This window comes from Solanum lycopersicum, chromosome 1 (assembly GCF_036512215.1).
Source record: "Solanum lycopersicum chromosome 1, SLM_r2.1".
Lineage (NCBI taxonomy): Eukaryota > Viridiplantae > Streptophyta > Magnoliopsida > Solanales > Solanaceae > Solanum > Solanum lycopersicum.
The window spans coordinates 90,494,911-90,516,047 of NC_090800.1; the positions used below are offsets into that span (position 1 = coordinate 90,494,911).

Sequence of the window (21,137 nt, forward strand, 5' to 3'; positions counted from 1 at the left end):
CAAAGGTAATGTTTATGATACATTGGGTATGTTGTGTATCATGCACATATAGTCAATGCTTTGTATCGTGATCATTTTTTTTATCATTTTATATTCTGTCATGTATCATGCATATTTACTTAATACTATGTATCATGTGATTGTAATCAATGTTACGTATCAGCACAAATTATTTTAACAGTTTTTATTTCAAAACTGCATATTCAGGATGGTGACGCACATCAGTCGCACCAAGATTTAAAGAAACATATCATGGACCAAGCCGTTGATGACAATGTTCATCACAACATCCCTCATGTGTTGCCCGAAAAAATAACAACGGATTCATCGGTACATTTTTCAATTTTGATTTATGACACACAATTTCATTACACACAAATTTATTCTAAAAATCATTACTTCATATTACACAGGATTCTTCAACTTCAACAACAATATCGCCATCAACTCAAGCAGCAATAGATGCGCTTATCAAAGATTTGGGTAAAGATGCTACCAATGCTAGACCATTATATTCTTACGATCCACAGAATATAACTAGCAGCCAGTACTTGTTGACCGACAGTCAATTACCCACTGATATTCCAATAACGGAGATTGCTGTTAAAACTGATGCAGTCACTCCTGCGCATAGAAATAGAATGCCCTCGAGAAGGATTCAATCTCCATATTGTACTTCTTTTGGGTCAAGCGAGAAGGGAAAAGAGAAATTGAAGGATATGGCTCGACTCCATTTCCCGTTCGAAGGATGTGGCATTGCAGATAAAGTTTCGCCGAAACTTATTGAGGATTACATGAATTGGTTGTTGAGGGGGCTTCTAAAAAATCATAACAATAAGTAAGTTTTGTACATTTTTTTCTCAGTGTTAGGAGTAATCATTTTATATACAATTAATTCATGATACTTTGTTATATAAAAACTGTAAATAAGTCAGTGTTATGTATCATGTACATACGTTGAAAACTTATGTATCATATATGCAGGAACCCATCGGACGATAAATACAGATCAAGATCTTCTTCTTTTGGATTTACGATGATGGACTTTGTTGTTGCTTTTCCAATGAACAAGAATTGGTTTTATGCCATGTCACAGCCAAACAAATGTTAGTCTGATGAGGTAAAATATTAAACTATTTATGAAATATGTATCAGTCATAACTATATTATAACATCATGATACATTCTGTATAAGTATCATACTATTTAATTAGCAATGATACATTCTGTATAAGTATCATACTATTTAATTTGCAAAAGTATCATACTATATTCACATAATTATATTTCTTTTTTTATATTGTTTAGATGTAAATAATTTCTTACTCTGTTTTCATTTTGTTTATAGCACATCGATGTGATTTTTTACTACCTTCGTAAAAAATCAAAACTTTGCAGCATGGATCAATATAGATACACAACAACCCACTGTTTGTTCATGTCACATGTAAAAAACTGTTATGATAGATATTACATGGACGATGATGATGATAGTCTTACTACACAAGAACATATTGATCGCGCTTCAGTTGTATCTGTACATGAGAGGTCAATAATTAACATCATCAAAGGGTTTGGAATACTAGCTGCTTTACCATGGATCTTGTAGATGAGGTCTACATCCCAATTAACTGTGATCAAGAATTCCATTGGGTGTTGGCTGTTGTTGAGTTGAAAAACAGGTTGATAAGGGTTTTTGACTCATCAATTAGCACAAGGAAACAAACAATTCCCCATGAGATCAAGATGTTGTCTAAAATGCTTCCTTCATACCTACTTGACAGTGAATTTTTTGAAGAAAATGAACGCACAAAATTTGCTGATTGTCAAGCATATAAAGACAACAATAATGGCTCACTTCTGGAGCCTCAAGTTCCTTTCATGATAGAATTTGCACAAGATATCCCTACACAGGAAAGCGATAGCCTGTAAGTATCAAGAATTTTTCATTTGCCCTTTTTAATGTATCATTAAGTTTTTAATTTATTCTGTATTTTTTGTAGAGACTGTGGGTTATATGTTACTGCATTTGCCGAGTATATCAGTGACCAAATCAATATATCTTATGCTGATTTTAATCCTGATTACCTGCGTCAAAGATATGGAGCATTGCTGTGGAGTTATGGAAGTGAAAAGGCTAAGTGCGGATATGTTAGCGACAATGATGATCCACCAAAATCCAGGGGCGTAGTCACACCACCACCAGAAGAAGATTTAGTTCACATAGTGTAGCATTTCATGATAAAACAATGTTTTCATGTTATATTTATTATTTTTATATGTTATTGAACAACTATTTTTATCCTTTTTAATGTTATTTTTTTGGTTTTGTCAATTTACATGAATATTTTTTTTCATATTACGTAACAAATTTGTTTTTATTGAAAATATAAATATCAAATGATAGACATAAAGATTTTTAAATTTTTAATTAAACATAGACATAATAAATATACTGCCAAAACCAAGTTTAAATCATTTAATAAAGTATAATCAAAGTATTTATAATTAAACATAGACATAAAGATTTTTAAATTTTTTATTTAATCGAGATGATACACTGCCAAAACCAAATGATACATATGTACCAAACACACACTAAAAATAACTGATACATTGATTAAACCGTATGTATAATGTACAATATGTTACACTCTAATCCTTAAATTTTTCAAAATATTTAGGTAAATTGAATAGCATATTCATATGAATTGGTATTATTTTTTTAAAGGAAAGTTATTTACTGTATATTTCAATAAAAGCATAACAAAAAAAGCATTACACAAGTTAAATTATATAAATTCACATGATACATGATTTATAGTCATTCTAAAGTACACAATAACCTCAACAATTTTTTATTTTTTTTATCTAATGGAGATGTATCATTGTGCAAACCAATGATACACACTAAAAGTACATGATACATTATATAAACAATGTGTACCAAAAACACACAATAAAAGTACATGATACACTAGATAAACCATATGTATCATGTACATTATGTTACCTATTAATTCTTAAATTATTTATCTTACTGTAGCATAAGATTTATATATTCAAAACAAATATTGACACAAGTATATTTATCAACACCAATAATAAGAAAAAGTATTTATAATCATAAGCACAACTTCAAATTTAATTACCACATGTTTGTACGTTTATTTATCTAAACACAAAGTGTTCATTTTGCAGTTCTAATGAAAACTGAAATTCATTAAAATGTTTACGTTATAAATTATTCTTGATATCATAGAAACATTACGACTAATTCACTTCTCTTTTGGGTAGAAAGTACAAGTTCTTCTGTTGTGCCCTTCTTGTCCACATTGTCCACAACAGTTTGTGTTCACCGAAATCTTTTCATCTGCATTCTTTCTTCTTCTTTTTCTTGGTCGTCCAGATGATCTTCTGTATCTAGGTGGATACACAGTTTCAGCTACCACGTGTTTAGGATCTGACCAATCTTTCTTATCTGGCATTGGCACCATTGGAATTTCATATGTTTTTGCCAACGCATCAGGCTTGTAATAATCAGAGCAATACGGATTCATATCGGTGACATTCTTTTTTTTCAATACAGCGATTGCATGTGAACAAGGTATCTCATCTAGTTGAAATCTACCACAACAACATACTTTCCGCTCAAGACAAACAATATATCTTCTTCCATTTTCATAAACTGAGAAAATAAACTCAGATGATGGAACAACCCGTGTACATTAAAAATTTTAAATATATAACTTTTAAAAATCAAATCATGTTAAAAAAATCATAATAATACACAGAATTAGATACATATAATATAAAGTATTATATAATGATACATACCTCCATTTTTGAACTTTTAGCCGCGTTTATAATCAACAATTCCTCAAATTTTCTACCTAATGTGTCCTTTGTGTATGAGGCTACTTCTCTGTTTTTGCAATGCCAAGATCCAAAAAGAATTCTAACCTCTTCCAAGAATTCTAATATAGTTAATTGGCGTGCTTCAACAAGACAACCATTGATACATTCTGCAATGTTTGAAGTCATCATTCTACCTCTGTTTACTGTTGCATGAACTCTTGACCACTTTTCGTAACCTGCATATTCAAGGTACTCCTTAACCCTGTGATCAATTCTATCAACCTTAGCCATCAACTTATCAAAATCTTTCTTTCTATATGCCTTGGCCATAGAGTAGAATAGATCACTTATGGCCTTTCTGCTCCTTTTGAAGTTTCCACATACATTCTTCCAAAGATGCCAGATGCATGCATAATGAGGTACATCGGGGAACACAATCCTTACACTCTTCATGATACTCTCATTTCTATCTGAAACAACACACATATCTTTTCTATCGCCAAATGCATGTTTGAACTGTTCGAAAAATCATGTCCACGAACAATCATTTTCGGTGTCAACAACACCATATGCCAATGGAAATATGCAACCTGATTACACACACATTATATTATTTGATACTTAATATATAAAAAGACATCATTACTATAAATAAAAAATACCTGCGCCATCAAGTGTGCTTGCTGATACAAATGTCCCTTTGTAAGCTCCACTCAGATATGCACCATCCACAACAACTACTGGTTTGCAGTATTTAAATCCCCTAATGAATGGTCTTAAGGCAATGAACAGATACATAAATTCATCCTCTTCAGTCTTATGCATTCTTATATAAGAATCTGGATACACAGTTTTTAACATGTGTATGTATCGCGGCATCCGTCTATATCCTGCAGATGGTTTTCCCCTAATCATGGAGAGTGCACGTTCTTTAGCACGCCATGCTTGCTGGTAAGATATTTCAACACCATAATATTCTCTAATATCATCAATTATATCTCTTGGTGTATAAATTCGTTTATAATTGACCAATTTTAGAGCTGTCACTCCACTTACAAATCCCACAGTTGCTTGGACTTTGGTTAATACCCTCTCCCTCATCGGACACGTATGTTCACTATTGAAATTTCTAACAATGAATATATCAGATTTTTTCCTGCACGACGCCTTCATAGTCCAACCACATTTGTCTGAAAAGCATACCAACACATAGCTGCGTACATTTTTTAAGCATATTAATACACATATAAAATGCATCATATATAATATATTCAACAATAATGTTTAAAGTAATCAAACAATGTATCACATGAAAAGTATCAACCAATTTTTAAGAAAAGTATCAAAATTTATTGAAAATTATCCACTATTTGTGATATGACTGTTTAAACTGATACAGTCCTTATTATATCAGTAGTAGTACTTTCAAGTATCAAATATAGTTATTTCAATGTATCAAAAAAAAATTCCTGAAATGATGATACATTAGATTATAAAATAATATATGAAACATGCAGGTTTTCATATAGAACAGTAATGTTTCATGTACTAATTAAATTATAAAACAACACATGATACATTAAAATATCAAAACACTGTCATACCTTTGTTGATCAGACCTCTTCACTTTGCAATTGAAGTTGTTCTTTATCTTATATTTCGTCATCACATCTACAAGTGTTGCTTTATCCTTGTATATCAGACCTGTCTTCACATCAACAATATCTGAATTGATTATAACATTTGCAACTCTCACTTCTGCATTTTCATGTGACTCAAATAAGCTATTTTCAACTATTGCCAAAGCCTGTGTATCATTTGTTGTGCCTTCTACACACGTTATTTCTCCACTTCTTCCATCAAAGTTATGTACAGTACCACTATTCTTCTCAATTGTGTCAATACATAATGGATATATTGAAAATCCAGGCTCGTTTTTTTCATTTCAAAATATAGTTTAACACTCATATCGTTCTTAAGTTTCATCGGACAGGAGTTACCTTCTACAATGTATCGAATTTCAATTTCTTTCCTTGATACATCAATATCCAACTCGGCCGCAATTGCTGCTTTGAGATTAGAAAACGAAATTGAATCTCCAACAACGAATCCATCAATTTTGTAACTTTCATACTGCAATTCGTTCACCCAAATTCCGGAATGTCTCATCAAAATCGAAGTATTCATCTTCAAAAACCCACTGCAACAACAACAAAATTTTGGTAGCTCCTATTTTAACAGACTGTTTAAAAAAAATTGTTTTCAAAATAACTGATACAATCTTTGATTTTCAAATTTTGAAATTAATATCCAATTAAGTGCTGATTTAATGCTGATTAATGATTTGTTACCACAAATTAAGCTGTTTCAATAACAACATTAAAGTTACCGTTTTTATCCCCTATTTTTTCTTAACAGTTTTAAGTTACCATGTATCATTTACCATGTATCATTACATTCTAAAGTATCACAGCTCAGTAATTTTAAGGGATTTTTTGTAATTACTAAACTTGTCGGGACAGAATGTAATTATTAAATTACACTATGGAATTTCTTAAATTTATACTTATTAATATCAAAAAAACTTCATGTATTCCACAAACAATCCCATGTTTTCTGCCTCCATCCACACCGAAAGCACACAATCAAAGATGGTAAATAAGAATAAAGTTGTATTCACATTCGCATAATCCATTTGTATTCAAGTATAAACATGTTTATATTGTTGATTAGTTAATATATGAATATTTTGATAAATGAATACATTTGATATCAACAACAAATATTTTTTTCATTGTATCCCATAATAGCTGTATTCATTGGTATAGCAATTGTATTTATATGTTTAATCATATTGTTTGTATTCTATGTATATTTTTAGTTTCCATTTGCTAAATATATACGATAATTAAATTCATACAATTTGATAAATATGTATATAGAAAAGCAGATGGTATGTATTAAATTGTTCTATTGAATCAGCACTAGCAAATACATACGAATCACAACACATCTCATGATTTTGAAGGAAAATCTTAGGTGCAATTTGATAATTTTAAGTATAAATGTTTTGGTGTATACATCCGTACTTTATTATAATTTAAAGTTTGGATGGTAGTTTAATAATGAAAGTTTGCGAGTTCGGATGTAATTTAAGTTCTTCACATTTTAAAAACAAAAACATCTTAATTGGTGCATTATAATTGTAGTTGTATACCAGTATATAATAAAAACTTACCTTTTATACAACGAATACAATCAGATAGCCATCATAATTATAGCTATGTAGCGTAATTAATATAATTGTATTTATTCAATTATATAAACCCCTAAACTATAGTCATTAATTTTTTCATATATGTTTGTTCTCAATATTGATACATGTGTTAAAATTTATTAAAATTTCAGAAGCATACTCTTTTGCGTGCAAGTTACTTAATGATATTCATACAAAATTAAATATAAAACGGGTACTAGCAAGTTAAATAAGACGACCAAGGGAAAATGGATGGGAGCTTTCGAAAACTCAGTAACTTTTGCGCGAATTTTATATTTAATTTTAGAATAAATAAGAAACCAACAGACAAATCGAAGGGTCACAACATTTGCTTAATAATAAAATAATTTTTAAATTTGTATCTATAAACCAACAGCAAATACAAAATGATCATTTTTTTAATGAATAATATAGAACTTGTTTGACCACTGAATCACAATTTATTCTTAGACAAAGGATGTACCACATTGTCACTTTAAATTGTGTTATTTAAGAGTTAGCCATAAGTTATAATTTCTTTAAATTCTAGTCACATTCTAAGTGCTGAACATTGCATATCTTTCACCAGTAGAACCTTTTCGTTTTTGAGACATAAATGTTCCAATAGAATTTATGTGTGTCCATATTTTGTTTGGGTCAATATTATTGTTGCTTACAAGCTCCCTGAGCCAACTTAAAAGTTAATTAGTGTTCAAATTGATGGGGTCAATATGTTTTTAAACTTTCAACATATAGATCTATAAAATCTCAAGCATGTTCCAATTGATTGACATTGTTTAATGTGATTCATAATGAACACTTGAAAACATGAGCAAATTTTTGTTAATATTTGAGGAGAGATTTTTTTAGTACCTTATAGGACAATCATATATATGATGTCTAGTTAATAAAGCTACAAAACGAGATAAAAAAACCCAATAGCAAACCTTACTACAAACTCAGTAAACTGAAAATGAAATAAAACTATCTATCTATGTAACTCTGCTTTCCTCTATCATATGATGTTTAGTTAGTAAAGCTACAAAACGAGGTTAAAAAACCCGATAGCGAACCTTACTACATACTCAGTAAATTGTAAATGAAATAAAATTATTTATCTATGTAACTAATATTTAATTAATTAGTTTTTTATAGAAGATATATATATATATATATATATATATAAAATTAGTTTTTCTAGACATTCTCTTAATACTCAAATATCAAAACTATTACAACCTTTTCTAGTCTTAGAAATTTAAACAGACTGTATCTTAAGCTTTAAGCTATTCATTATTGCCATTGAATTCATATATACATGTGTATACACATTTGGTATACAGTGTATAAACAATATAAAGCTTTAAGGTACTTGTTGATTGATTCATTGGTCCACATTTATTTAATAAAGTACAAGTAAAAATTGGTTTAGTATCTTTACATATGAGTTTTATGTATATATTGTAAAACTTTGTCCAGATAGAAGTATTTTAACATATTGTATCTCATTTTGTCAACGGAAAATCATCAAACACTCTACTAAATTTTGATTAAATTCGTGCGTCAATATTCATCCTTGTTGTCAAGTTTCAATGTAAATATATGATTCATATTCTATACCTGCTAAGTAGTTTTGAATGTTTGTGAAAATATGTTTATTGAAAATGAAAAAATAATTTTTTATTAGAAATAAAAAATAAAAAATTCAATAGTAGTATTTCATATAGATCATATACTGTCTGCCTGTCACATATATCATTTTCATCTCCGACTCATACCCTTACTTTATGGTCTCTGCCTTTTATAATATTTATCTTGATTATATATAAATGAAATGTTTTGTTGACATGTTAAATACTGTCTTACATGAGTAAGAAAGCACAATTATTTTTCCCTTTTCTGAAGTATACTGCCATTTGTGTTGAAAAACTTGAAAATTTTGACAAATCTCCATTTCTTGCAAAAAAAAAAAAACTGTTTGTTAAGCTTTGGCCTTTGTTCTTTTAATAATTAATGGTTGAGAATTTATTTTTTTATTTGAAACTAATATTTTAAATTTGAGTTCATTTGAGAGTAGATTCTGACGTTAAAGAATTGTGAATTGGATTGTTTAAAGTTTGAAAAACAAGTTAATAGTTTTAGATAAAAAAATATCTAAAATTTTATGATTTTAATTTTTATTATATATTTGTCTAAACTTTATATAAAAATATCGAAAGTTAAACCTTGATTATTCAAACAAAATCGTAAAAAAAATATTTGAAATTTGACCTTTCACAAGACCATATGTTAGGCTAAAGATATTCGAAATTTCCCAAACTTTACCACTCCTATATAGACTATAACCAAGATTTATTTTTTATTTCTCAACCAATTACAAAAATAAGTGTTTGTTTATAAATATTTGGACTAGTAAAAAGGAGGGCAGTTGAGCCAAGTGTTGCAGTTTATCAATTTGTCAAACTTTTGATATCTTTTTAGTCCTTCTAGAACAATATAGAAATAAGATTTTTAGCTCTAACTTGCAAGTTTAACCAAGACCATTTCAATTTAATTTTTTTATTTATACTCACTCAAAAAATATCGATACCTCAAAATTTTTATGTATAATAATAATAATATATTTAAAAATATATATATACTAAGTGCAAAAAAAACACTATATAAATCTATAACAATTATTCACATCAAAATTAGGGTGGGTCCAAATTCACAAGCCTAATATTAAGACCCATAATACATGCTGGCTTTGCATGTGACCATCAATGTAACACTCTTCTATATTTGGTATCCAAAGAATTATTATTTTTTATTCTAAAAATGGATACAAAATATTATCTCGACAACAAAAAACATTCAAAAGTAACAATACAAACGAGTAACAACCATCCAAATAAGGTGTTATTATTTATAATATACCATATTGTATTGTGTTGTATTATATTATATTTTTTTAATGTATACAACATTTGGAACGATTGTATTGTTCTTTTTTGTTACATAATATCACAAATCGATAATTTAAATGATAAACTCATAAGATCAATTGGATACAAAGTAGAGTTACTATTAAAAAAAAGTACAAATGATAAAATTAAATTATTAAATAATAAATAAAGATAAGATAACAATTTAATCACATCAAATCAATCGTTCTACAAAATAAAACTTTTTGTTATTAATTTTATGCATCATTCAAAAGAAAATATTGAAGTTAAACTAATGAATAATAAAATAGTATAATGATAACTATCCAAAACAAGATGTTAGTGAATATTTTGATGCGTGCAAACTAAATCGAACACAGAAAAATTTACTTAGTATATGAGAAAAAGAGAAGCAGGCATATATGACCCGGTCCATTTATAGTAATGTATCGGAGCCCGTCCAAAAATCTAGAGTAGAGAGTAGAGAGTGTGTAGAGGCTTTGTTTGTAGATCCGAATAAGAAAGAGAAGTTGAAGAAGAATTATAGGTGGAGAAGGACTCCCTTCAATTCAATTTCATCAATCAGTATATCTATGAAAACTCTTTGACTAACCTATTACTTTCCCCTTTTTTCCATTTCTTGGCTACTTTCAGGTATTCTTTTCTTCCCCTTCAAAATCAAGTAGTTCATTTCTTCCTTACTGTTGTTGAAGTGTTTGAGTTTGTAAGATTAGTGTTAGCTCACTCCTCGTTTTAAATTGGCTGTTTCTGTGAATGGGTTTGTGTAATTTTTAATGAATAAGTTAATTTGGGTGTGAGTTTTCTTGGGTTTAATTTGTCTTGGTGTACTGTCAAAAATAATTGGGGATTTGGTAACTCTTTAAGTAAGTTAGAATTAGTTGTCTTACTCTTGTTATTGCATTTATGGAGTTTGGTTGTTTTGTTGTTAGGGTTCGGTTTCCCTTATATTAATCAACATTCCATATTTTTTGTTGATTCATCAGTTTCCATTAGTTAAAGTATTTATTTTAGGGTATAGAAGAAATGCACTTCTGTAATCTATGACCATGGAGTAGTTGTACCGTATTTGCATTTAGGCCGATTAGGTTGTACAAGGATTAGTGAAGAATTTAAGTTATATGCACGGATAGTGTATTTTTTTTTTAAACAGTATTAGGGAATTTTAATCTGCGATTACTGGTTAGTTAATGAAGGATTTAGCTGTGATTACCTGATAAGTATTTTTTTTCTCAGCACTCTTATGAATGGAATTGATCTTTAACTCAAGTATTTTTAGCGATGTACATGGATATTGAAAATTATGAACTTTTTTTGCTAATTACATTTAGATAGAAGCAATTGGGAAACAAGGATTGCGCCTTTTCTCCATGAAGTTGAAGCACCTCTCGTTTATGAACAAAATTCGATCAGGGGTTCAATTTTTGCTTCTTTTTCTTTATTTCTATTTAGGAGAACTTCACAATTCTGTAACTGGAATTGTTAAAATTATGAGAAACGACATCATTTCCTATTTATCTGATTTAACCGTCTTTTTTTTATTAAACCGGGATTTTGGGATAACAGCAGTTACCAAGTCAGTTTGTGTGCAAGTTGACGTGGAGCGAGTATTATGTCCTTCCAATTTGATTGACTGAACTATTAGTACTGCCAAGACAAACCATCTCAGTAATAATAATTAGGCCTCGTGTGGAGAAATTTCTAACTCAAAATTGCAGCCCCACCCGTCTCTCTTCCGCTGATATTTTTCACTTCCCTGCTTGTTAAGGAGGGTGAGGTAGGATATCGAGATTACATTCCTAAGTACTGCTAGTCTTCTTGCTTAGAAAATTTTAGCTTGCTTATAACTTACCATGTATTATAATATCTAGCTGACAGTTGACTTCAGAAAAAATTAGATCAATGGCTGTCAGCCTATATGGTGCCATATGTGAGGCACATGGCAATGGTAATGCAAAGGTATTTGGACTTCTTAAAAATTGCAATCTGGTGCCTATTTTCTATATAATACTTGTAAACTAAATGATATTTAATTCTTTAAGAAGGTTATGGCTTGATTGTGGTGGGGAATATTATAATGGTGATCATGTTATTATATTGTGAGGAGTCCTATTCATCTCCTTGGGTTATTAAACATTTCAATAGTTCTAGGCAGGCTCCTCATAGTTTTCCAGTCAGCCCTATTAGATCATGCTAATCCTGATATTTCTACTTTGAACAACTCGGGTATGAACATGTATCTTTCCAACCTGAATGGCTCTTTGCACATATGATAAGGAGGTTCAGTATAATGAGATAAGGTAAGGGATCTTTTGATATGGGTAGGGGCTTTTCAGTTAGGCAACCTGTCCCGCTATGGGAACTTTATGGCCTTAAACTTTGACCATATCATGTCCAATATAGAGAGAGATTCATATTGTTGCCATTTTTGTTAACTTTTGCCGAAGTCAAGTTCGAGAGGAAATTGGGATCAACTGATTAGTTGTAAGCTACAAATAGATCTAGCTAGGGCCTATAGTTTTTCCTTTATCAAATTTAAACAATGGACCCCCCAAGGAAAAGTCTATTCATTACGTCCAAATGACTCCTCTCCTGTTAGATATTCTCCTAATTGTTTGAGATGCCTCTGTAGAACAGTATCATAAATTCCAGATGATTCTTTTCAGAGTCTCAAATGTGAAAATGGTCTGGTGCTTATGACAGCAACAGTTTATTTTCTAGCAAATCTAAGACATTTATTTTATTAATAATGGTGTTCGAACTAGCTTTCATGCACCTCAACTATTTTACGGGCTATATGCTATCAAGCTGGCTCCTCAACTATTTTACGGGGTATATGCTATCTCTTACTAGCACAGGTTCTGGGTAACACGAATTCACCAAGGCTTAGGCATATGTGAAGAAATAATTTGGTTTCGTCTTCTTTGGGATTTGTCCTAGTTCAAAGGCTTGCAGCCACGTTATTGACCACTAAGCCACACCCTTAGGTGCTCAATTAGCAAATTAAAACACAATTCACTGGTAGATAAGATTGATGTGCCATATTATGCTCTGATATATTTGACAGGTAAGACTATTAGATTAGATATTTATTGAACTTGATTGATAAGTAAATTGCTTCGAAGTTTGTGAGTAGTGCTTGGACTGATATGTTAGTCTGGTTGTTGACAGATTTGAATAAATCTTTGCAGGACAGGTAGTAAAACTCACCATGTACAAGCAGTCACCTAGTAGGAACCATAGATCCAAAGGTGTCAAGGTTAAGAATGTTTTACAAATCTGTCTGTTGCTTGCTGTTTGCTTTTGGCTGATTTACCAGGTCAAGCACTCACATGATAAAAAGAAAGAATTTGATGAAGATGATGCCAAGTCTTCAATCAAGTCTGGAAGTATCAATGAACTTGTGAAACTTGGAAGGAAAGATCTACCCCGGATTGAGGGATTAGATACAGTTCATGAGAAGCATAGAGAGGAACTAGAAGATGAAACAGTGGAAGAAGAAGAAGGGAATAAGCCTGAGGAAGAAGATCTAGAAGAGAACAATACAAAAGAGAAGAATGATGAACACAGAGAAGATGAGGTTGAGGATCATGATGAAGAGAAGAATGATGAACACAGAGAAGATGGAGAAGATGAGGTCGATGATCATGATCAAGAGAAGAATGAGGAACACCGGGAAGATGCAGAAGATGAGGTCGATGATCATGATCATGAGAAGTCTGATGTAGAGCGTGATCCAGAATTGGATGCTGTTGATGAAGACAGGGAACGAGGAGAAGATAACGAGAAGGAAACTGAAGAGAGAGATGCTGAAGTGAATGATAGTCAGGTGGATGAAGAAAATTCATTGGAAGAACATGATCACGATGAAGACTCAAGCAGTTCACATGAGGCACGTGAAGAACATTATAAAGCAGATGATGCTTCAAGTGCAGTGACTCATGATACAGTTGTAACTACAACTGAAAATGAGAGTGGTAAGTTAGAGCAAGAAGTAGAACATTCTGCTGAAGCCAAGAGTAAAGCTGGTGTTGATAACATTATGCAGATCAATACCAGCCAAAATACAACAGTGGTTTTGAAGGAGGAAAATGGTAAAGCAGATGAAGAAGACAGTCCTCCAAACACAACAAACAGTGAAGAGAAGCATGATGACCCGATCTTATCCACTGCTGCAGACACTTCAATTTCAAATTCCACAAGAACAGAAGGATTGGCAGAGAATTCTGAATCGAGAACCTACTCGACAGAACTGAGCACACAGGCTCATGACTTACTTCTACAGAATGGAACCCAGGCAGTTAACCAAGAGTCTAATGCCACAGTAGGGGATACAACGTCTTCCAACATGTCAACTAGTCAGCAAAGCAGTAACTCTGCAGATACGGTGGATGATAACCAAATTGATTCTAATTTAACAGTTTCCTCTAAAAACGACGAGTTAGACTCAATCCCGGTCGATTCCTCGAATGTGTCTGGTGATACGGAACCTTCCCTGGCAGAAAAAGTCGTCCAAGGGAATGCAACTGCTGAAGCAGTAGATAATGGAGGGTTGCCTTTGAATGATAACAATGCAACTGAGGTTGAGAAGGCCGATACTGGCAGTGAAGAAACCGGAATTACTGATGAAGAAGTGGATGCATCAATTGTTGAGAATTTGGGGGATGATCTGATTGATTCTTCTGATTCGTCCTCCCACTTGGAAGAGAAACATGTCCGCACAGATGTGGAAACTCTTCCTGAAATACAAACTGAAGGAAGCATGGAAGATGCTGCAGCAGAATGATAACTGTACAATTAGACAAGTAGTGTGTTTAGTTTTCGTGATGAGTTTTTCACACTTTCGTTTACTATTATTCGGTTTCACAAATGTGCAAAATTCATAAACTGTAGACCATATTAATGTTGCAGGCATTATATAGTCATGAGTGAAGGGTTCCAACTTGTATAATCGTTTCTACTTTCTAGCGTCTTCCATTTTTTTGTTTTCTATATAGATTGTGATTCTGTTACAGAACTTGTGTAGTGTATTGGAACAGATATGCTATGTTTTGACTTTACTGAGATGTTTTGATTAATTAAGGTATAAATTAATCTAGAGTTCGAGTAAATCATGGTTCCCACAGAAGATGAAAGTACTAGCATTCCAACATCAACATAGTATCAATTGCTACATGGCTTAGTTCAGGTGTTCAAATGAAAAATCAAGCAAAATTCACTTTACGTGAAAAATCATGATGTTGTTTCTCAGGAAAAATTTACTTGTTATAATAAAATACTATTATAAAGATTGTATAATATAACATAACTTGGAAGATCGATTCCACATAAAACATAATTATTACAGTGAAAAATCATTATACATCCTAATTATTGTAGAGAGGTCTTTGATTGTATTTCTTTACTCGTTAGTGTTGTGGATAAGTCTCAAGTTCAATAATATGATCCTTTTGCCACGCTGTAAAGAGGTGTAATCAAAAATCAAAATAAAAATGGACCCAATGTTTACATGTGAAGCAAAATAACATAGTGAAGTGAAGTCAACATTAAAGGTGAGATCTTATCTCACTGTTTATGATTAATGGGTTAACTGTGGAGCGTCAAATGAGCAAATTTAATTAAAATTGAAAATATTAAAATGAATTGAAATAGAAATCGAGTAAGCTGATATTGTTATGTTGCATCATAAGCCATGTCTTTTTCTTAGTACTTAGTGATGGACCCAGTGGCTCTCTAACTTTGGGCCCTAACTCAATCTGCCCATAGTTACATAAACCTGTTTTCTAATAGTACTTCTTCCGTCCCATTGACAACATTTGATTTGGTACGGAGTTTAACAAATAATGAAGACTTTGAAATATTTATCAAATTATCCTTTATAAAAGTAACTCATTTTTCTTTCTCCTCATAAATGTATTAGAAAATTAAGTGGGATCAATAAGGTTAAAAGAGAAATTATACCTTTAAATACTTACTATATAAGGAAATCTGACATTCTTTTAGGATTGACCAAAAAGAAAATAGTGTCATATAAAATGAAACGGAGAGAGTAGTATTTTTCCAGGTCTTCTCTCTCCCCAAATCCACTCAAAGAGGAAAAAACAATACTTGACATTTTTAGTGTCTTTGTTATTGATAAATTTTACGTTTTAGTAATGTTGGTCTAAATATAACACATTCTAATCACATATTGACAAAAAAAAACCACATATTATTTTCTAACTTACTAAAAAGTTATTAACACTGAGTTATATATCATTAGTATCTAAAGCAAATTTTACGGATAAATGAATATTCAGAAGTTCTATTATTAAAAAAATAAAATAAAGGATGAACGGCTAGTTGCCCTTTTTTTTTCCATCTCTTTTTATTGCAAAAGGGGGACCAAAAATGACAAATTGTGAGTTGTGACCATTTTTGTATATCATTTTGAATAATAGAGATACCAAAATATGATGTAAAATTCATATACATTTGGTATTGAAACAACACATATGATGACATGACAGAGCAAGTGGAAGCTAGGTTGTTACATTAAGCCAAAGGGAGTAGAAGATATTTTGTGTTTTTGGGGACTACACGTTTTCTCTTTTCTTTGCTACTTATTAAAATTGCTAGTGCACACTAATCCACTACTTATATATATATTTTTTTGCTTGAAAAGCTTCAACTTTTCTTTCTTTTCCTGTGATTCATCTATATTAATATAAAGATTATTCAAGGATATTTTCTTTTTTTAGTATAATTAAGAGCATAATCATCTCAAATCGTATAGTTAAATGTATGATGAGTTTTGCATTTTTTCATTTCTCTTAAAAAAATTGCGTCACCAACAAAGGTTGAAACGGAGTGAGAAATATTTTTTTCATTCATAATCAGAGATTTCAAATTCAAGCTAACATGATGTAAAATCGTTTTTGTTAAAAAGTAATAAATTTTTTCTACCTTATCAATTACCAAACGAAAAATCAAAATTTCTAGATCACAACCCCTTTGAACATCAATCGTATAATGTTCCTGTACGCATGTGAGGATCAAAGAAAGAAAAAGAAGAAAGAAACAAATTAGAGAATCACCCAAAATGGGCTGTACTAGACCAATAAACACATGAGAAACCAGATAATTGCCACATATTACAGCCAGGCCAAGTTTTCTTTAAAAAAATCTCATATTTAATGTTCGGATCTCATATTAGAGATCAAATTATATTGAGATTATGTACTGCATAATTTATTCAGAAATAATACTCCCAATTTAATTTTTTCGCACATTCAAAATCTTTAATAACGAATGAAACGGTCTATCACGATACTATTATACCCCATGTTGGTAAGCCAAGTCATATTATCCTACCAAAGTTGATACACACGTGTACTACTAAACAATGCAAATGAAAATTTACTAGTTTAATTGTCATGTACTACTACTATTTATTTAATTGTTTTTTTTTGTATTACTGTTCTAATAAGACATGTATTGCCAGATCTAAAATCACCTGATGCCAGCCTAGAAACCATATAGTAGTACATTGGATTCTTTACAAAAAAAAACGACAAAAATCAACCAACTTTGGGTTCCCATTTCCAAAACAAATCTTAATTGCTTCGTTAAGAATCTATATTATACCATACCTTTATGTGTTAATTAAGGTTAACTTCTATAAATACGGTTCATTTCTTTTTATTTGTTAAAAGCCATTCATTACTTAACACAAAACGTGGTAGGTATCATATGACGGTTAAAATGGATATATATATTATTATAACTTGTCATGTTGGTTATGTCAAGTTTTTTTTTAATAATATTAATTATTTATTTCTCAGATCACTTAATATTAAACATCAAAATTAATAAGAATATTATTGAAAAACAATATTATTTTTAAAAAATGTATAAAAATAAAAATAGACAAAGTAAAAATAAACAGAAACAACATAGTCATGTAGCGAGAAGTTCTTTGTCATCATTATATTATTCCAAATTAATTAATCAATAAATACATTCCGAAAGAAGGAGAAAAAAAAAAGAAATTCAAAATAGACAGCTGTCTTATCACTGTACACTCGAAAAAAGGCAATAAATAAATTTTTTTTAAAAAAAAAAAAATACAGCTAAAAACTGCTGTCAGTTAGTTAATTAGCAAAACTTAAACTGAAACCCGAAGCAACCCATATCTGTAACCCGACCCGTTTAACCGTATCATTCTTGGTCTTGCTGCCTCAACTCTTTTCGAAGTTTCTGGGAAAATGACCGACAAGCATCTATACTGAGATCCATGGCAGCTGCCAACGCCACAAACGCCGCAGCATCCTCCGCACAACTCACATGCTGCACCCCAACTTCCACCTCCGGTTTAGTGCATTTCCCCTCTCCTCCTACCGTCCCCGACATCACAAAGCCCCGATACAGTAGCTGCGCCCACGATCCGGATCCGGGTTGGGATCCGAAATCTGATCCGGATCCGGATCCTGAACTAAGGTCGAAGCTGCTGTTGGGGCTAGTCAACGGAGTAGCTCCGTTGATTATGTCTATACCGATTTTACCACCTTTTTTGGTGCTGATGGTTGAATTGACTAATGTGATGGCGTCGGTGGCTCCGTCCGGGATGATCTCGAAGCGGTACCCGAGTTCGCCGTTGCGTTCTCGCCATGCTTCTAGACGACCCCATGGCTTCCATGTGTTGTCACCGGGTCGGAGGATGAGCCAAGATCCCGGGTTGGATTTGCTGACCCGATCCGAACCTTGTGATGGAACAAATGGGGTCACCATTGACGCTGCTGCAACAGGTGAACCGGAAAGATCATGTACTGTAATTGACCATCCTTTTCGTTCTTTTACAGATATCTCTCTATCAGATGTGCAAGAACCAAAACAGCTTGTTGACGTGCTTGGTTCAGATAACGACGATCTGTAAAAAATTAGCAAATTCAAACTCAAAAACCCTATTCAACAAATCGATTGATTGAAAAAAAAAAAGGGATAAAACGAACCTGGATCTCAAATTCCGGTCACCGGAGTTTCTGAAACTGAACTTGCAAGTAAAAACCGGCTGCTTCACGTTTCCATTAACTTGAAAAACTTGTGGACTACACTCAGGTTCTCCATCAAACTGAAACACAAATCTCGGGTCAGGTTCAGCTCTGACGTTTAAATTCAATTCAGCAGTAGACCCACAACCAACAGAAACCCATCCATTGTGAATCACAAATCCTCTATGTCCAATATTCTCCAAGCTCTTCAAATCCAATGGCACCACAACACTCCCCAAAAGCCTCTTACTACCATACCCAAACCCCACTTTACCCCCATAAATCTCAATCTTTAAACAGCTAGGGTTTCCTCTAACATTCGATTTCTCAACAAATTTCACAAGCTCCGACTTACTAAAATTAAAACAACCATGAATCCTATTATCCAGGATCACTTCTCTTTCTTGAACAAACGCCGAGATAGTCGATGATTGCGCCGAACAACCTCTCAGCTTGATTTTACAATCAAAAGTTGAATTATTCGGAAGAATTTTCGACGATTCAGAAGGGAACTTCAAGGCTAAACCTCCGATTACAATACGGACGAACGGACATGGATCCATTAGTCCTTTAATTTACTCAGAAGAAGAGGAGGAATCTGGGAATTTTATAGAAGAAAGCGGAGATTTGAGGGGTAAGAATATATATTAAGAAATGTGCATAGGCGTGCGTGCGGGATGAGCTGTGGGCACGTATGCATATAGAGGTGCGCCAGCAAAGAGCATCTCTGTTCTCTCTCTGGCAATTAATCAAACATTTAGTGTGCGATCCCTAAACCCTCTTTATTAAAACTTGTCTTTTTCACTAACTATACATTTCTATTGGACTATAGTCTTGTGGGCTATAGCCATGTCTCTTATTTTCTTGCATTTTAAACCCCTATATTATTTTCTTTTGTAATATTATTACACCCGCATAATATATAAATATGATATTTAATTTGATTTTAAATTATATTTATATTTTTCAACTTTGAATGTACACAATAGACACTTAAACTTGTATAAAGTTAAACAAATAAACACATGTGTCCTATATGTCATTTTTTGTTTTACGTGTTTGTGTCATGTAGGACTTATGTGTTTATTTATTTAAAAGTTGGATAGTTAAAGTATTTGTTTGTGCATTGTGAAAGTTGGATGTCAAAGTTAAAATTTGAATCCAAGTTTAGAGTCCAATATATGTAATAGGCCCTAATCTTTAATTGCTTACGATTAGATGAGACATGATATGTAGGTCGAAGAATAGGGGTGATTAATTGGTTGAGTTTTTCTAATTAGCTTATTAGTAATTTTAATATTACTAACTTGTTCTTCGTCTATATTATTACATATTGTTTCTTTTGATTCGGTTTTTATATTAGCTGGTAATCTTTTTTATTTCCCTTTCTCTAGTCTTTAGCATGACTTATTCCTTATGTTCACAAAATAGGGAAAAAGTTGTGTATATTCAATCCTCCTCATACTCTCACTTGTAGATAAGGAGAAAGCATATTTTGGTGTATTATAATTATCTTTAATTTAACATTAAAAAATTTAAAAACTTCTTCTAATTTGTTAAATTTGATATTGAGCTAAATTTTTAAGAGGAATAAATTGAAATTGTGAGAGAGCATATTTTGGTATATTATAATTATCTTTAATTTAACATGAGTAAATGTTGCATAATATTAGGGATGGATAATGCAAAAAGAGTTGTGATGAATAGATTTTGGATTTATTAGGACTAAAGATGACTAGTTGGGGATTGGGTAATTGGATTACAACTGGAGAACAGCTGTTGAGGAGATTTTTCAGTAGGAAAAGTAATGGTATGGGTTGGTCCAGTCTTCACCAACTTGGATAACCTAGGTTCAATATGGTCCCATAACCCATTTCATCTAGTACCTTCTTCCTTCAATTTTCTTTAAACCGAATGGGTTATGAATAACTTCAATCAGAGATGGACCTAAAATTTTCAATAGAAAGTTTAAAATATATAGAAATAGATAGTCGAAAAGGATTTGATATCTATTATATATACATATAAATTTATTTTAATCATGTATAA

At 31.7% G+C, this 21,137-nt stretch overlaps 4 protein-coding genes across 7 annotated transcripts; 2 read left to right on the forward strand and 2 right to left on the reverse strand.

The window, feature by feature from the left end:
- Window positions 1-1,352: 1,352 nt before the first annotated feature.
- On the forward strand, window positions 1,353-2,252 carry LOC138340772 (uncharacterized). The gene is made up of 2 exons (XM_069292939.1): window positions 1,353-1,928; window positions 2,004-2,252. Exons 1-2 carry the CDS (start codon window positions 1,597-1,599, stop codon window positions 2,230-2,232), a joined length of 561 nt encoding a protein of 186 aa, XP_069149040.1. The 5' UTR covers window positions 1,353-1,596; the 3' UTR covers window positions 2,233-2,252.
- A 1,026-nt stretch (window positions 2,253-3,278) lies between these two features.
- LOC138347296 (uncharacterized) lies at window positions 3,279-6,045 on the reverse strand. The gene is made up of 5 exons (XM_069295267.1): window positions 5,859-6,045; window positions 5,463-5,616; window positions 4,521-5,071; window positions 3,838-4,328; window positions 3,279-3,572 (listed from the first exon to the last, which is right to left on the reverse strand). Exons 1-5 carry the CDS (start codon window positions 6,043-6,045, stop codon window positions 3,279-3,281), a joined length of 1,677 nt encoding a protein of 558 aa, XP_069151368.1.
- A 4,255-nt stretch (window positions 6,046-10,300) lies between these two features.
- On the forward strand, window positions 10,301-15,119 carry LOC101258200 (uncharacterized). 4 transcript variants are annotated; one of them, XM_004230623.5, is made up of 2 exons: window positions 10,301-10,695; window positions 13,251-15,119. In XM_004230623.5, the coding sequence occupies exon 2, from the start codon at window positions 13,271-13,273 to the stop codon at window positions 14,843-14,845; it is 1,575 nt and encodes a 524-aa protein (XP_004230671.1). In that variant the 5' UTR covers window positions 10,301-10,695; window positions 13,251-13,270; the 3' UTR covers window positions 14,846-15,119. The 4 variants fall into 4 exon arrangements, with proteins under 4 accessions (XP_004230671.1, XP_010315168.1, XP_025884012.1 ...); XM_010316866.4 differs by having other exon boundaries at window positions 10,375-10,695; window positions 13,256-15,119; XM_026028227.2 differs by lacking the exon at window positions 10,301-10,695 and adding an exon at window positions 12,183-13,126.
- A 2,883-nt stretch (window positions 15,120-18,002) lies between these two features.
- LOC101258701 (uncharacterized) lies at window positions 18,003-19,933 on the reverse strand. Its single transcript, XM_004230625.4, has 2 exons — window positions 19,050-19,933; window positions 18,003-18,967 (listed from the first exon to the last, which is right to left on the reverse strand). Exons 1-2 carry the CDS (start codon window positions 19,649-19,651, stop codon window positions 18,259-18,261), a joined length of 1,311 nt encoding a protein of 436 aa, XP_004230673.1. The 5' UTR covers window positions 19,652-19,933; the 3' UTR covers window positions 18,003-18,258.
- Between the last annotated feature and the right edge of the window lie 1,204 nt (window positions 19,934-21,137).

What these genes read in the sequence shown, in the direction of transcription:
- LOC138340772 (XM_069292939.1), top strand. Translation starts at nt 1,597, where the DNA reads ATGGATCTTGTAGATGAGGTCTACATCCCAATTAACTGTGATCAAGAA. An exon ending in ACACAGGAAAGCGATAGCCT is followed by an intron (nt 1,929 to 2,003) that starts GTAAGTATCAAG and finishes TATTTTTTGTAG; the next exon opens with AGACTGTGGGTTATATGTTA.
- LOC138347296 (XM_069295267.1), bottom strand. Translation starts at nt 6,045, where the DNA reads ATGAATACTTCGATTTTGATGAGACATTCCGGAATTTGGGTGAACGAA. An exon ending in AATTCGATACATTGTAGAAG is followed by an intron (nt 5,617 to 5,858) that starts GTAACTCCTGTC and finishes ATGAAAATGCAG; the next exon opens with AAGTGAGAGTTGCAAATGTT. An exon ending in AAGAGGTCTGATCAACAAAG is followed by an intron (nt 5,072 to 5,462) that starts GTATGACAGTGT and finishes AAATGTACGCAG; the next exon opens with CTATGTGTTGGTATGCTTTT.
- LOC101258200 (XM_004230623.5), top strand. Translation starts at nt 13,271, where the DNA reads ATGTACAAGCAGTCACCTAGTAGGAACCATAGATCCAAAGGTGTCAAG.
- LOC101258701 (XM_004230625.4), bottom strand. Translation starts at nt 19,651, where the DNA reads ATGGATCCATGTCCGTTCGTCCGTATTGTAATCGGAGGTTTAGCCTTG. An exon ending in GACCGGAATTTGAGATCCAG is followed by an intron (nt 18,968 to 19,049) that starts GTTCGTTTTATC and finishes AATTTTTTACAG; the next exon opens with ATCGTCGTTATCTGAACCAA.